This window comes from Heptranchias perlo, chromosome 11 (assembly GCF_035084215.1).
Source record: "Heptranchias perlo isolate sHepPer1 chromosome 11, sHepPer1.hap1, whole genome shotgun sequence".
NCBI classification, from domain to species: domain Eukaryota; kingdom Metazoa; phylum Chordata; class Chondrichthyes; order Hexanchiformes; family Hexanchidae; genus Heptranchias; species Heptranchias perlo.
The window spans coordinates 45,856,614-45,870,930 of record NC_090335.1 but is presented as its reverse complement, the minus strand read 5'-3'; the positions used below and the strand labels follow the sequence as shown (position 1 = coordinate 45,870,930).

Here is a 14,317-nt window from a genome sequence, read left to right as displayed (position 1 = left end):
TCTACTGTAGTCATCTTGCAAACTATGCCCTTAACAGTTTAATTAAACACTATAAACAGCTTATAATTGAAGTGATATTTGTTAAAATTTTGATTTGAATCAGAATATGTAATAATGAGATATAGCTTTCATTCAATTTTATTAGTTTAAAGTGCAATAGTGTGTGGTGGGGGGAAGGAGAAGAGGCTGTATTGATCAGTATATAGCAATGTTAATACTTACCTGTGGAATCAAGATGATGACTGCTTAGCACACTTCCCTACGAGACTCCTGGAGTCCATTACTACCCACCTACAAGAGCCAACAGTTCTCCCTTCTACCTGTGAAGCTCCCAATTCAGATCCCACAGGCAGTTCTCGGCAGTATCAATTTAAAACTGAAATATCGGCTTCTTCTTTGGGCACAATTGTGTGATGGCAATATTCCACACCAGTGCAATGACTGACTCCTGTGGCCCTGGTGAAGAAGAATTTCCACTCTGAAAACTCCCCCACTAGAGATTGACTTTCTGAGATCCTACCTTGTGGATTCTGATCTGAATATCATAAGACGTTTAAGGGCCATTTCTGGACTGCTAGACAGCCATTCAGAACTCAGATCACATTTGACCGCAAGCTAGCAAGCCAATCATCTCTCCCACAGGTACTTGCTATCTTTTTAACTATGTGGTGCTTTGGAATGTTTACTACATTTAGGATATGTATTTATATATAGGGTGCTATATATAAATGTAAATTGTTGTTACCTGTAGAGCTAACTTCACCTTTTAATTATACCTCCTTTAAGTCTTTTTGGTGAGACCTGTGAGATTTGCTCAAAAATATTGTGACAGACTGGCTCACAAGTTAGATTGGCACATTATAAATAAAATTTTCATGGAAATGTTGAGAAAGCTGGAATATATTAGTTTTAAATAAGCCAATCGCCATGTTGTTTTTACAGTTCCAGACAAAAAAAATCTAGCCTGTAGCATTAATGTTGAAAAGTGTTTGGATGATTTTAAAGCCTTTCAGAGCTTTGCCCCAAAGCAGTATCTGTTGAGTTACTTGGTTGCATTTTGACAATTTGGTGCTATTGTTGAAAACTAACATTTGTTACTAATGAAGAATGGCAATATGCACATCCCTAAGCTGATCTTGGTGTACTACAAGCATCATGTCCTTTTTTAAAAAATTAAATACAGTATGTTCTAGCAGGAGCAAAAGAGATTCCCTCATGGAAACTGTTTTAATTTACCTCGACCTTCTGTGCACCAGCAGGATTTTTGGAATAAGAAAATTGAAATATGAAACTAGGTGTATTTGAACATAGCTGACCAAAGGCCATTGAAATTAAAGCCAAAATTTGGTCCACTGGCATTGCTGAATTAGTCAACCACACAGTTGAAGCTGAGCTTTGGATTTCCTTCCCATTGCAGTTCTGGAGGTTTTAAAGAATATGCATATCTGTCTGTTTACAAGTATCTGAACTCAACCCAAATCTACCTCCAAACTTAGCTGTTTATTGGGTCCGGCTATAAACCAGGCTTTAGAGCTGGTGACTTAAAATCACATTCAGCTCTACAGATACTGTTGGTTTCTGCTGACATTCTACACCGCGTACCATTTGTTGCACAGTGCAGTACTTTTGACAGAATGGTGTTGCTGTTAAAATGTTATACAGTGGCCGTGTTGGATCGGTACTCCTCAACAGACTAAAACTGGTTGCACTACAGCCCTCTAATGGAATTCCCTTGATAGTTAGTGCATGACCTTGCAAAAGCTTAGTCAGCTGTGCTTGCAAAATGCCTAGTGCATGTTTACCAAGGTGAATACATTTCCAAGAACAACGCCAACAGCATGTGATTATTGGTTCAGACTCTGTTTATAGAACAGCTATTGGAAATGTTAGAACAAATGCATCTCTTCAAAGCCCTACACGATTGTACTGTTTTTATAACAGTCTCTTATGTTTCCATTGCAATGCATGTTTGGTGTGATCTTTTGAGCCATAATATTGCTAATTTTGTAGAAATTGACAGATGGTGTTGAGAAATGGGCAGTTTCGCACCATTAGTGTGTGCACATTTACAGCAGTCTGTTTCCTGTGTACATTTTAAACTTTTTAGTCTTTTTTTAAAAAGCTGATGACCCGCTCTGCCACTATTCAATTCCTAATTAAAAAGAGGTGACTATACCATAAGCTCTCATCAATCATTAGAAAATTCACTGGCAGTTGGAAGCGAGCTTCATGTATGTGTTTGCTTGCATGAATGGAATGCTGCCTTCCAATTAACAGAGATGTAAATAGCCAATATAAGTGAGATTCTCACCCGTTAATGCCCACAAGTCAATGTCATTACTTTTTTTTTAAAAAGTGGTTGGTGCAGTATAAGTGGGTATAAACACCTAAATCTAAGGAATTCTTTTTCATTTCCCAATTCTGTACATTTTTTAATTATGCTAAATTGGGTCGTGCAGCACCCGTTGTTTCGGAGTTACACGGCCTGTCCGACATCGAAGATGATGTCTTAGCTGCGCAGGCACGTTTCCAGCGTGACGTGTGCCGAACGCCATCTTGGTATTGGAGTTAGCACATGCGCAAATACCGAACACTGGAAGCATGTAAAGTAGGGAGAAAATGTAATCAGTGTGCAAAACTGATTTAAAGTGATAGACACCATTTTGGACCTGAACGCTCAACTCAACGCAGCCTTAACCCCGACCATCTGAAAATATCTTACAGTGCCTGGAGGACCCCCAACCAGCGCTATTTAAAGGGGCCATGCAGGTGTTGCAGGTTAGTTGCTGGTTTATTGCTTCTGGCTGCTGGTGGAGTAGGAAGTGTTTTTTGAAGCTCCCTATACTTACTGACAGTTCCTACAGTATATTTGAGAATGCTTTGGTAGGTACTGCCTTACGGTTTGGAAAGTTACAACCGTGGTTGAACAACATTCCTGGCAACCATGGGCGGTCTGCTAGGGCTCCTGCTGGACATTGAGCACGACTGGGAGCATGCAGTGGGCCACGCATAGCAGGTCAAGTTGTGAGGAGAGGGAGGACGAGGGGGCACAGGGCACTGAGCAGGAGGCCCTATCCAATGAAGGCCTTCTGGGACCAATTCTCTTACCTCAACATGACTGAGGAGGATTGCATCCGACGCCTGAGGTTCACCAAAGAAGCCATGACCAAGATCTGTCAACTGATGTGGCCACAACTGCAGCCTCAGAGCAGGACAAGGACAGCATTGCCTGTGGCTGTGAAGGTCACCGTGGCGCTAAATTTCTACGGCCTTTGTGATGTAGCTGTCCAAAGTGCTAGCTACCTTTCACCCAGCTCGGCAAGTCAAAGGCTGGCTACTGGACAACAAGGGCCATCCCCTCACACCGGGGCTCATGACACCGGTCAGGAACCCACGCACACGTGCACAGCAGGCCTATAATGAGACCCATGCTGCCACGTGCAACATCGTGGAGCACACCGTAGGCCTCCTTAAACAACGCTTCCACTGCCTGGACCGGTTTTGAGGAGCCCTGCAGTACTCCCCTGAGTGGGGTGGATAGATTCGTGGTGGTCTACTGCATGTTGCACAACCTTGCCATCATGAGGGACCAGTCTTTGCCACCAATGATCGGAGAAGACCCTGAGCCAAAGGCTGAGGAGGAGGGGGAAGAGCCGGAAGATGCAAGGGTACATCAGGGACTACATGCCTTGTCTGTAAGGGCTCTGCGTGCTTGCCTGATCCGTGCCTGCTATCAATAATGTCAACTACATCCCCCAATTCACCAACAGTCCTACACTCTCCACCTTTCTGCTCCCACAAGACAATCAAATCGCCCTCCATCTGATTGCACATTGGTTTCCCCCTCAGCTCATCGCACAAATAAAAACCACCACCAAATGCAAATTCAAAGTCTCATTTATCAATGAATAAATGAAATTATGCAAACAGAACAGAACTATTCACTCTCGTGCATTCCCTTGTTTGTGTGCCGTTACCTATCCTAGTGCTCCTACGAGGTGCTTCCCCAGTAGCTGCTGCATGGGTGGTGGGAGATTGCTAGCCTTCAATGCAGGAGCATGTAGATGTCCTTGGAGCAGCTCTGGGCTGGGAGACTGGGCATGGGCTGCAACAGTCTGGCCTGGCTGGCTGATAGGCAACAACAGGGGCACTGGCGGGGAGGCAGGAGTGGGAGCAGGAATGCTGTCATCCTGAGAGAGGACAGCAGGTCCGACTGCCATGACGCCACTGCCACACTCTCGGGGCAGCGCCTCAGCAATGCTAGTGATCAGCTGGAGAACAGATTGCTGGACTGCTGCAATGTTCTGGAAGCCACGTTGCACAGTGGTCCCCAGAGCCATGATAGCAGCAGCCTGAGCTCCAAATGCAGCAGTCAAACTTTTGATGGCAGATGTTTGTGCTGCAATGGAAGCTGTGACATCAGGCATCAGGCGCTGTATCATGGGGGGTTCCACAGGTGACGACCCGTTCCATGTTGGAAAGGATGGGCTCCAAGCTCTGTGCCAAGTTGGAGCTGGACCCCTCCAAGCCCCTTCTCGTTGTGCGCAGGCTTTGAGGTGCCCCGAGCATTTGGTGGTGTACGCCCATCAGCCGTCTTCTGTAGCCTGACCCATCGACGTCCTCATCTGACTTCTCTGCAGCAGAACTAGTGAGCAACCTCAACCTCCGGTGAGTTGGCCCCTGCGGTATCCGTTGCCCCCCCGCCCCGGCTCCTGCGCACTTTTGCCCGGCGTCTCACCACATGCAGATCCCTCCTCTAACCTAACCTCTAAAGGACACGCAGTGTCAGTCTCTGAGCTGGTGGAAGCGAGTGTCAGATCGAGTGACGGTGCGGCTTCGGTGTCTTTTCCCCCCCCTCAACACCACCCCCCCCCTTTCCTCCTCCTCCTCTTCCTCCTCCTCCTTGGACGCTGCCGCCACGTGTTCTTGGGTATCTGCAATGACAAAAGGAAACAGGTTGAGTTGTGGAGCAGGGAGAGGAGCACGTAAGACGTGCATGCTGACAGCATCTGCAGCACGTGAGTCAGAAAAGATTAAGGGAGGAGGGAGATGTGGGAAAGGAGAAGGAGCATTAGATATGCAGAGACCCCCTTCATCGGGACCTCCAGCGCGGCATGTTGTCACGGCTGCAGCGACGGCCCACCCAATGATCTGGAGCACTGTCTCCTAGTGGGGTGAGGATGTGTAAGTGTGCCCATCCATCCTCGGGTCCCTCCTGCTGCCGGCTGTTATGCGCCACCTTCTCCTGCACGACAGAGGACAGTGTGTCAGTGAGTATCCTGCAAGGTGTGTGGATGATGTGCCTGTCGTGGTCGAATAGCTGCCAGTGTGTGTGACCTGTGAGTGGTGGTTGCGTGGCCTGCAAGTGCAGTTCTACGTGTGGGTGAGATGCAGCACGCCGAGTGCAGCATTGCATATGGATGGGCAGTGTTTGTTGGTGGGTGGGTGACGGAAGGTGTGATGCGTGGAGCAGTGGTGCAGTTGGTAGGATGTGGCACTTGACACTTGCATTCACTCACCTTGACCACTTGTGTCAAATCATTGAACTTCTTTCAGCACTGCACCCATGTGCGTGGTACCATCCTCCTGGCATTGACATCCTGTGCCACAGCCTGCTAATGCCTGCGGAGCTGCAGTCTGGAGGGTCTCCCGCCACCCTGCGGATACGTGTTGGTCCTCTTTTCGTCCACCCCTTCCTTTAAGAGGTGCAGGCTGCTGATGACGTTGGCTGAGCATGCCCCATTTTTTAGAAAAACTTGCATTCTAATTAAAAAGGAGCTTTCAAGAGGTGGCATAATCATCCAAACAGCCATTTTATCCATCATTGTATTACTTCAAATGGCTTCTGCTTGTGAAGGTCAGTGAGAATGAATTTGGAAACGAAGTTCACGTGCTGCCTGCGTAGGGGCCATCGCGCGCGGGGTACTAGCGCATCACGCAACCCTTGCCCGAAAACGGCCCTTATCTAATTTTCCCCCCATTTTCTCTTGTCTTGCACACACTTTCTGTCTCTTGCGTACTCATTCTCTCTCATGCTCAGCGCACGCACATGTTCTCTCTCTCTCTCTCTCTCTCTCTCTCTCTCTCTCTCTCTCTCGTGCTCAATCATGCACTAACATTGTCTCTCTCTTGCACACGTGCACACAGACACATTCTCTCACTCTGCAGTGTGGCATCCAGAGTGTCTCCCGAATCGCCATTGTTTTGATGTATGCTGCACAACTCTGCTCCGATTGAGCCACCTATAGAGTAAGACATGGAGGCAGAGGAGCATGAAGAACACAAAGACATAGAGAATAATGAGGAAGAGCAAAGCCGACCAATCCTGCCAGCTGCAACAGCTCATCACCAGCAGGTCATCAAGGAGTGCTTTGGCTAAATCATTCGTACTCCCCTGCACCAACAATCCTGCCCAACATCAGTCCTTGTCCTTCCACGCATTTTAAGACAGCACTCAACCCAAACACCAACCTGAGTATTTCTGTCAAATCACTTGCCTCGTCAACAAATGCTGCACACCAAGAATTCCATAAAAAGTGTTATTTATAATTAACTCAAATGTATCTAAATACTAATAATTTTCCTCCATCCCTCCCCCTTCCTTCTTTCCTCCATCCCTCCCCCTTCCTTCTTTCCTCCATCCCTCCCCCTTCCTTCTTTCCTCCATCCCTCCCCCTTCCTTCTTTCCTCCATCCCTCCCCCTTCCTTTTTTCCTCCATCCCTCCCCCTTCCTTCTTTCCTCCATCCCTCCCCCTTCCTTCTTTCCTCCATCCCTCCCCCTTCCTTCTTTCCTCCATCCCTCCCCCTTCCTTCTTTCCTCCATCCCGCCCCCTCCCTTCTTTCCTCCATCCCTTAGTCTTGACATCCCACGTGCAATGCCAACTAGTATAATTTAATATTATTTGCTCGCTTTGAATATAAGTTAAAAATCTTGTACATTTGATAAGTTTCGATATGTAAGGTGAGGTCTGAAAAAGCTATTTTTAATGATTAAGTTAGATTTAAATCTTACAAGAAGAGGAAAACAAACCTAAACAAACTACTTTTTATTTCAGTCATTTATCAAAGTTAAGTTACTTCCACATATAACAGAAAGGTATAATGAGTTCCAGACCCTGCAAAAGTAAGTGCATAAAATGGTGCATAAGATTTCAGTTCCAACATTTAAATTTTTTTGAAGAACTACTTACACATTCTTGAATGTTAGAATAGCTTAATGATCATTCCGCACTATTGGGACTATGTTCCAGGTCAATTGTTTATATTATTTTTAAGAACCTTGAATAATGGTTCCCCTTCACCCAGATTTATGATATTTATTTCTAGATCCGACAGCCACCCGTTAAACGCCTGAGGCTTCGAGGGGACTGGTCTGATACTGGTCCACGGGCTAGACCAGAGAGTGAACGAGAACGAGACGGTAAGTACTTTTTACATTAAATGTAGATACGTTATCTTTAATTGTAAAGATTGGTAGAGCTCAACATAATCCGAATTGTATAGGATTGGATCGTTAAAACTATTAGTTTATTCAAAACTTCTGATATATTGCATGTGGAATAAAATTATTAGAAAGCAAAAGGGATTGGCTTTAAGTTGATGCTGTAGTATAGCAAACCTCTAGCTTTTAAGTTAATGGCAAAACTTGGAAGTACATTACAAGCAAGTAATTACATTGAGATGTTCAGATGACAGCATTATGTACTTTAGCTTTATTCGAATGGTTTACAAATATTTTGTAAAGCCCCAAATGGTTGTAATTCCTTGTCATGAACTCCCCAAGTATTCTACATATTTATTATGTACAGGCATAGAGTTTGATGTGATAATGAATAGTTCTCTAGGGGAGAGGTGCTGCTGCAGCTGAGTATTTTAATAGGTAGTGTGAAAATCTGACAACTGTTTTGTCTGTTAAATATCACAAGATCAGTGCAGTCAAGGGAAGCCATTTGATCTATTTTAATTCATCCTTCCTGTGGAAATAAGCTTGCAGCTCACCCTATCACATCACCTAACTGGATCCTGAATCACTCCTCTAGAGAACAATTCCAAATGTTGATTGTTCCTTGCATGAAGTTCTTCGTGATATCTGTCCCAAATTGACTTGTCACCAGTTTTGGCCTATTCTCCCTTGTTCTACTTCTTACAGTAGAGTTTTGGGTTACTTTATTTATGCAATTTAATCAACAATCGCTTCCTTTCAAGCCTAAAAAGCCTCATTTTCACCAGTTTTTCCTCAAAACCCAATCCTATAATGTTAAGGATGAGCCTCATGGCAGTACTCTGCACTACCTCAATGGCCTGAATGTTTCCCTTATGTTTTAGTAAACTTATGGTTCTGGGGAAAATTAATTGAAGATTGGGGCCATTGACAAGCTGATTGGCAGGGAGGGGAACACGGAGCACAAAACAACCAGCTTTTCTTTCTGGTTACCACAGGATTATTGGAGAGGGGGGCAGCGACAACAAGCAACAGAGCCGCAGTATTGGAAAACTAGTGAATTGGGGCGGGGGGGAGCAGCAAAGCAGGTGGATAGGTGGGCCACTAAGTTTTCGAGCCAGCAAGGGCAGGCAGAGTGGCCCAGTGGTCTCAGCAGCATTTAACAAAAGAGACACCGCTGCAGCAGCAATACTCCTGCTAAATAGAAGGGGCCTGCAAGTGGGGAGGACCCAAGGAGTGGAAAAATAGGAGTGGGGAACACGAAAACACGATTTCCATGGGTCTGAAGTGAGTACAATGGAATTTGCCTTTACTTATCTTTAGCAAGATGAAAGCTGTTCTCTGGGAAATGCACTGGCATAGTGCCACCCTGTGGTGAATGTTAAGTACTATAGTTAGAATTGACATGAAGCGCTTTAGTTGACGGACAGTCACGTAATGTTAGATGGCGTAACATTGTGCTAACAGCGCCACCTACAGGTGCAACACCATTACACTGTTGAGGTCACCCATCATCTTTAATATACGGCAAAGTAAAAACTACAACAGATATGCATTCAGGACTCTTTTTTTCTTTTACATACACACTCACATTCTCTCACTCACTCACTCACACTCACTCACTCACTCACTCACACACACACACACACACACACACACACACACACACACTTCGAAATTTTATGTATGCAAAATGGGCACAACGAGGCCCAATTTCGGGGAAGGGTGCCAGAAAACATACTCAGATTGCACAATCACAGTTCAGTTCATAGAATCACAACTCTGGGCAAAAATATCAAGTCCAATCCCAGGCTTTTGGTAGAGGCTGAGGCCTTCAAATATAAACATAAATGAAGGCTTCAATGGAAAGGAAAACTGAGTGGAGTGTAAAATGGGCCACTGAACCACTGTCACCCGCTTCAGGTCTGGCAGGAACAGTTAAAATCGACCCCATAGTTTCTGCCTCAACTGAATTAGGGCAGATTTTAAAAAGATGAGGAGTGAGCTAGCTGAGGTGAAGTGGAAGGAGACATTGCAGAGCCTAATAACTGTGTGTAAAGAAGTTTCTCTTTCTGTTCTAAATATTGTTAGTGGATTTTCTATTACTGTCGCTACAAAAGGGTTGTTAATCCTTCAATAATAACTGCCGCATGATACAAGCCTGAGTAGTTATAAAGTAGCAAGCTTTAATAGATTGACTCATAACAGTATTAGAGTTATAATACAACTGTCTTCATATTACGTTAAATGACAAGCAATCAATACAACCTGGTTTTCCCGCGAATTCAGGATGATCAGACCTGGCCTCCGCGGACTGCCTGTGGCAATGGACTTCCGACCGTCCTCTCTTGAGAGCTCTAACTTTTGGGAGGGAGCATGCCCTATCTTTATACTATTCGGCTGCGTTGTTCTGCACGTAAGCATCTCTGTCCTTATCTCCTGGTTGTAAAACATCCCACTGTGCTGACTCTTGTCAAAAACAACCAAGGATGGCAATACTATGTTAGCGTGGCTACCTTATCCCTTATCTCTGCTGCATAAACAGTTTGTTCCACCTCTGCCTTGCTTGGCATTTGCGATGTCTACTGTTTACGTAGTCTTTCACTGTTATCAGGTCTTAGTATGTTTATACTATTTGGTATGAACTGTCTCTTGACTTTTACTTGTTTTTCACCATTTTAATGCCTCAGCATTCTTTCAATGACCTCTTGGGTTTCTATAAGTTATCTTTCTCACAGAGATGCTGAACTTCGCCCCCCCGTTTACCATCCGCCCTCTTGCTAAGATGCTTGGTGCTGTGCTAGCCGGTATCCTTGTCTATGCTTGTTTCAAACCACAGTCTTATATCTACCTCTTCTTGAACCTGAGTGAAACCGCTTTGATTCAATTTTCACTCTATCCCTCAACTCTCTTCTTGGTCTTGCCTAAGATCATCTTGACTTTACATTTTATCAACATTAGGTTTACATAAGCACACAGACATTTACATATTGGTTCCAAGTTTCATTTGGTTAATACAGAAACCTACAATGTATCATATCAAAAAATCATGGACTTAAAAAGATTCTCCAGCTCTCCTTTTACTAATATCCATCTTGTGGATATTTTTGCTAAGTATTATTTCTCCTTAGCCCAATTTCATTGTTAACTGAATGGAACCTAATCCTGAATTTTGGAAATCCAAATTACTATGTCCCTCTTTACTTTAATTTCAAGCCCTCTGGTACCAGTGTTTCCTAATTGTTTCATTAATTAGTCATTTTCTCTATGGAGCAACTGTCGATGCCTTGTTTAAAAGGTTTTCTCACTCTCCTAAACCACATTAAACATTTCATGCTGTTGTCAAGTAACTAAGCATGTCTGAGACCCGTTCTTCAGTGCATCTTCATCATGCATTTCCGCATACTGGTTGCATCACAAGCAACATATCAAAGGTAACTTTCTGCTGGCCAGTTTCTTTTTCCTCATAGTATTTCCAGATATGGCACGTCATATGTCAGTAAGATTCAATCCTGTAAGAGCAACTGCTCTGTTTAAAGAGTGGTTCCAATAGCTCACCAGGCCGTAGGCCTTTATAATCATGTTCTTTATCCTGGTCTCCGTTTGCAATTGATGGCAACGTACATTTGTATCTTTCTTGTCCACTGTAGCCATTCTTGGACTTTCAGATTATCTTATCAAAAGATCGGGGGGTGGGGGGGGTATCTGGAGGTCTTTGCTTATCTTCCCCGCATGTTTCCGAAGCCTCGGATAGTGGCCAGGCTATCGAATGCAGTTTTCTCATTGTTCAGTATAGGCAAGGACACAAATATCTCCATGAGAAAGTTATCAATTTGCTATTCTCAACTACACTTTCCTGACTTTCACTAGATTGTATATTTGTACCAGATTGATATCTTTTGGTAAATCAGGCCCAGGTGATTTATTTACCCATAATCAACCAGGGCGATGACTTTAGAAAAATTACCTTTTGGTGGTGTAAATTCTCTGTTTCTACCTTTATATTCTCAATCACTTCCTCTCATCCAATTTTACACATCCCATTATATTACCATTTCATCTCATTCATCAACCCTGGAGGAACTTTGTCCAATACAATATTTACAGTTTGGTCCAATATCTTAATACATTTTTTGTTTATTTAGCTTAAATTCTTCTTGGCCGCTTTTCATTATCCCAATTCGAGAGCAGTATTGTTGGACTGATAGGACTTGTCATTGTTCAATTTTATTTCTTCTTTGATGCACAGTATTGGGCAGGAACCATTTTGACTAGACTCCTTTTATTTAAAATATAATTTGATTAAACTACAGGTAAATTTTCCCTTTTCGAGTGCTTGAACAGCAACTCACATCAGTTTATCTTACCAATTCCAATTTCAGAAACAAATTATGTCCAGGCTTTGTGGTTTTACAGTAGAGACAGAAGTGCTTGTAATTACTTTTGGATATATCTTCCCCCTTCCCCCTCCCCCCACCTCCATAAGCACTCTGTCTCTGAAAATAAATGGGTTAAAGCAAAACAAATCAAAATGTTTTCAAAAGAGGAAAAGCAACTTGGTATATTCTTAGTTAAGAATAGAAGAGACTTGATCAAGGCTGATGATTGCTTTTCCATCTCTATGTAATTTTGAATTTTCAAAATTCAAGTCTTAAGTCTTAGTCCAAAACGTCACCATGCTGTGATATTTGATATCTGCTGATGTCTGCAGATAAGGTTTTAAATTGTTAACACCACTGATCACTTCCTGCACCAATGTTTCTCCAGCAAAGGTTACTCCGTAACTTTGTGAAGCCACTTTTATGTCAAAGAACTACTCTTGGTAATCCTACACCATCAACACTCATACGATCCCGAAAACCATGGTCACCTGTTTAAAAAGAAACACAGAAAATCCATTGTGAATCTTCTTAAGACTCCAAGGGGTTAATTTGTCAATTCATGATTTCATTCTGTCACCGTGGGGAAATATCCAACTAAATTATGCCAATTATTTTAAATCAATGCAAAGGTTGTTGCTTGGTGAATCAAAAACAGATATCTCTGTCCTTGGAAAGGATTTAACTTCTTTGCAGAAACAAAACGACGGAGCCAGATATCATCAGACCCCGCAGCGCACGTTAACGTAGTTTTCACATAAGAACATAAGAAATAGGATCAGGAGTAGGCCAATCGGCCCCCCGCCATTCAATAAGATCATGGCTGATCTGATCCTAACCTCAAATCTAAATTCATGTCCAATTTCCTGCCCCCTCCGCGTAACCCCCAATTCCCTTTATTTCTAGGAAACTGTCTATTTCTGTTTTAAATTTATTTAATGATGTAGCTTCCACAGCTTCCTGGGGCAGCAAATTCCACAGACCTACTACCCTCTGAGTGAAGAAGTTTCTCCTCATCTCAGTTTTGAAAGTGCAGCCCCTTATTCTAAGATTATGCCCCCTAGTTCTAGTTTCACCCATCCTTGGGAACATCCTTACCGCATCCACCCGATCAAGCCCCTTCACAATCTTATATGTTTCAATAAGATCACCTCTCATTCTTCTGAACTCCAATGAGTAGAGTCCCAATCTACTCAACCTCTCCTCATACGTCCGCCCCCTCATCCCCGGGATTAACCGAGTGAACCACCTTTGTACTGCCTCGAGAGCAAGTATGTCTTTTCTTAAGTATGGAGACCAAAACTGTATGCAGTATTCCAGGTGCGGTCTCACCAATACCTTATATAACTGCAGCAATACCTCCCTGTTTTTATATTCTATTCCCCCTAGCAATAAACGCCAACATTCCGTTGGCCTTCTTGATCACCTGCTGCACCTGCATACTAACTTTTTGATTTTCTTGCACTAGGACCCCCAGATCCCTTTGTACTGCAGTACTTTCCAGTTTCTTGCCATTAAGATAATAACTTGCTCTCTTATTTTTCCTGCCAAAGTGCATAACCTCATATTTTCCAATATTGTATTGCATCTGCCAAATCTCCGCCCACTCACCCAGCCTGTCTATATCCCTTTGTATGTTTTTTATGTCCTCCTCATTCTCTACTTTCCCTCCCACCTTTGTATCATCTGCAAACTTTGATATGTTACACTCGGTCCTCTCCTCCAAATCGTTAATATAGATTGTAAAGAGTTGGGGACCCAGCACCGACCCCTGCGGAACACCACTGGCTACTGGTTGCCAATCCGAGAATGAACCATTTATCCCAACTCTCTGCTTCCTGTTAGACAACCAATCCTCCACCCATGCCAGAATATTACCCCCAATCCAGTGATTCTTTATCTTGAGCAATAATCTTTTATGTGGCACCATATCGAATGCCTTCTGGAAGTCTAAATACACTACGTCCACTGTACGTTATGTCCTCAAAGAACTCAAGCAAATTTGTCAGACATGACTCCCCCTTCGTAAAGCCATGCTGACTTTGTCCTATTAAATTATGTTTATCCAAATGTTCTGCTACTGTCTCCTTAATAATAGACTCCAAAATTTTACCCACCACAGATGTTAGGCTAACTGGTCTATAATTTCCAATAAGGGTGTTAAATTAGCAGTTTTCCAATCTGCCGGGACCTTTGCCGAGTCCAGAGAATTTTGGAAAATTATTACCAAAGCATCCACAATCCCTACTGCCACTTCCCTCAAGACCCTAGGATGTAAGCCATCAGGTCCAGGGGATTTATCCGCCTCGAGTCCCATTAATTTACTGAGTACCAATTCCTTAGTGATTTTAATCGTATTTAGCTCCTCCCCCTCTACCTTCACGTAATTTTTAGAAAAATTGTTGTGCAGGGAGTTTTTTTTTTAAAAAGTACTTGTGCCTGGCCTTTTTATTTACAAATGTTGCAGATCAAATTCCAATTGTTCATAGTATCACAG

General features: G+C 43.4%; 1 protein-coding gene across 8 annotated transcripts in view; it reads left to right on the top strand.

Annotated features, from left to right (window-relative positions):
* dcaf6 (ddb1 and cul4 associated factor 6) overlaps positions 1 to 14,317 on the top strand; it is a 146,279-nt gene that overhangs the window by 55,017 nt on the left and 76,945 nt on the right. For all 8 annotated transcript variants that reach the window (XR_010964413.1, XM_067992918.1, XM_067992917.1 and 5 more), the window contains exon 8: positions 7,327 to 7,420. Coding sequence is in view for 7 of the 8 variants with exons in the window: in XM_067992918.1 (XP_067849019.1) it covers positions 7,327 to 7,420 (94 nt within the window). In the remaining variant the exon portion in view is untranslated. The remainder of the gene's footprint in view (positions 1 to 7,326; positions 7,421 to 14,317) is intronic.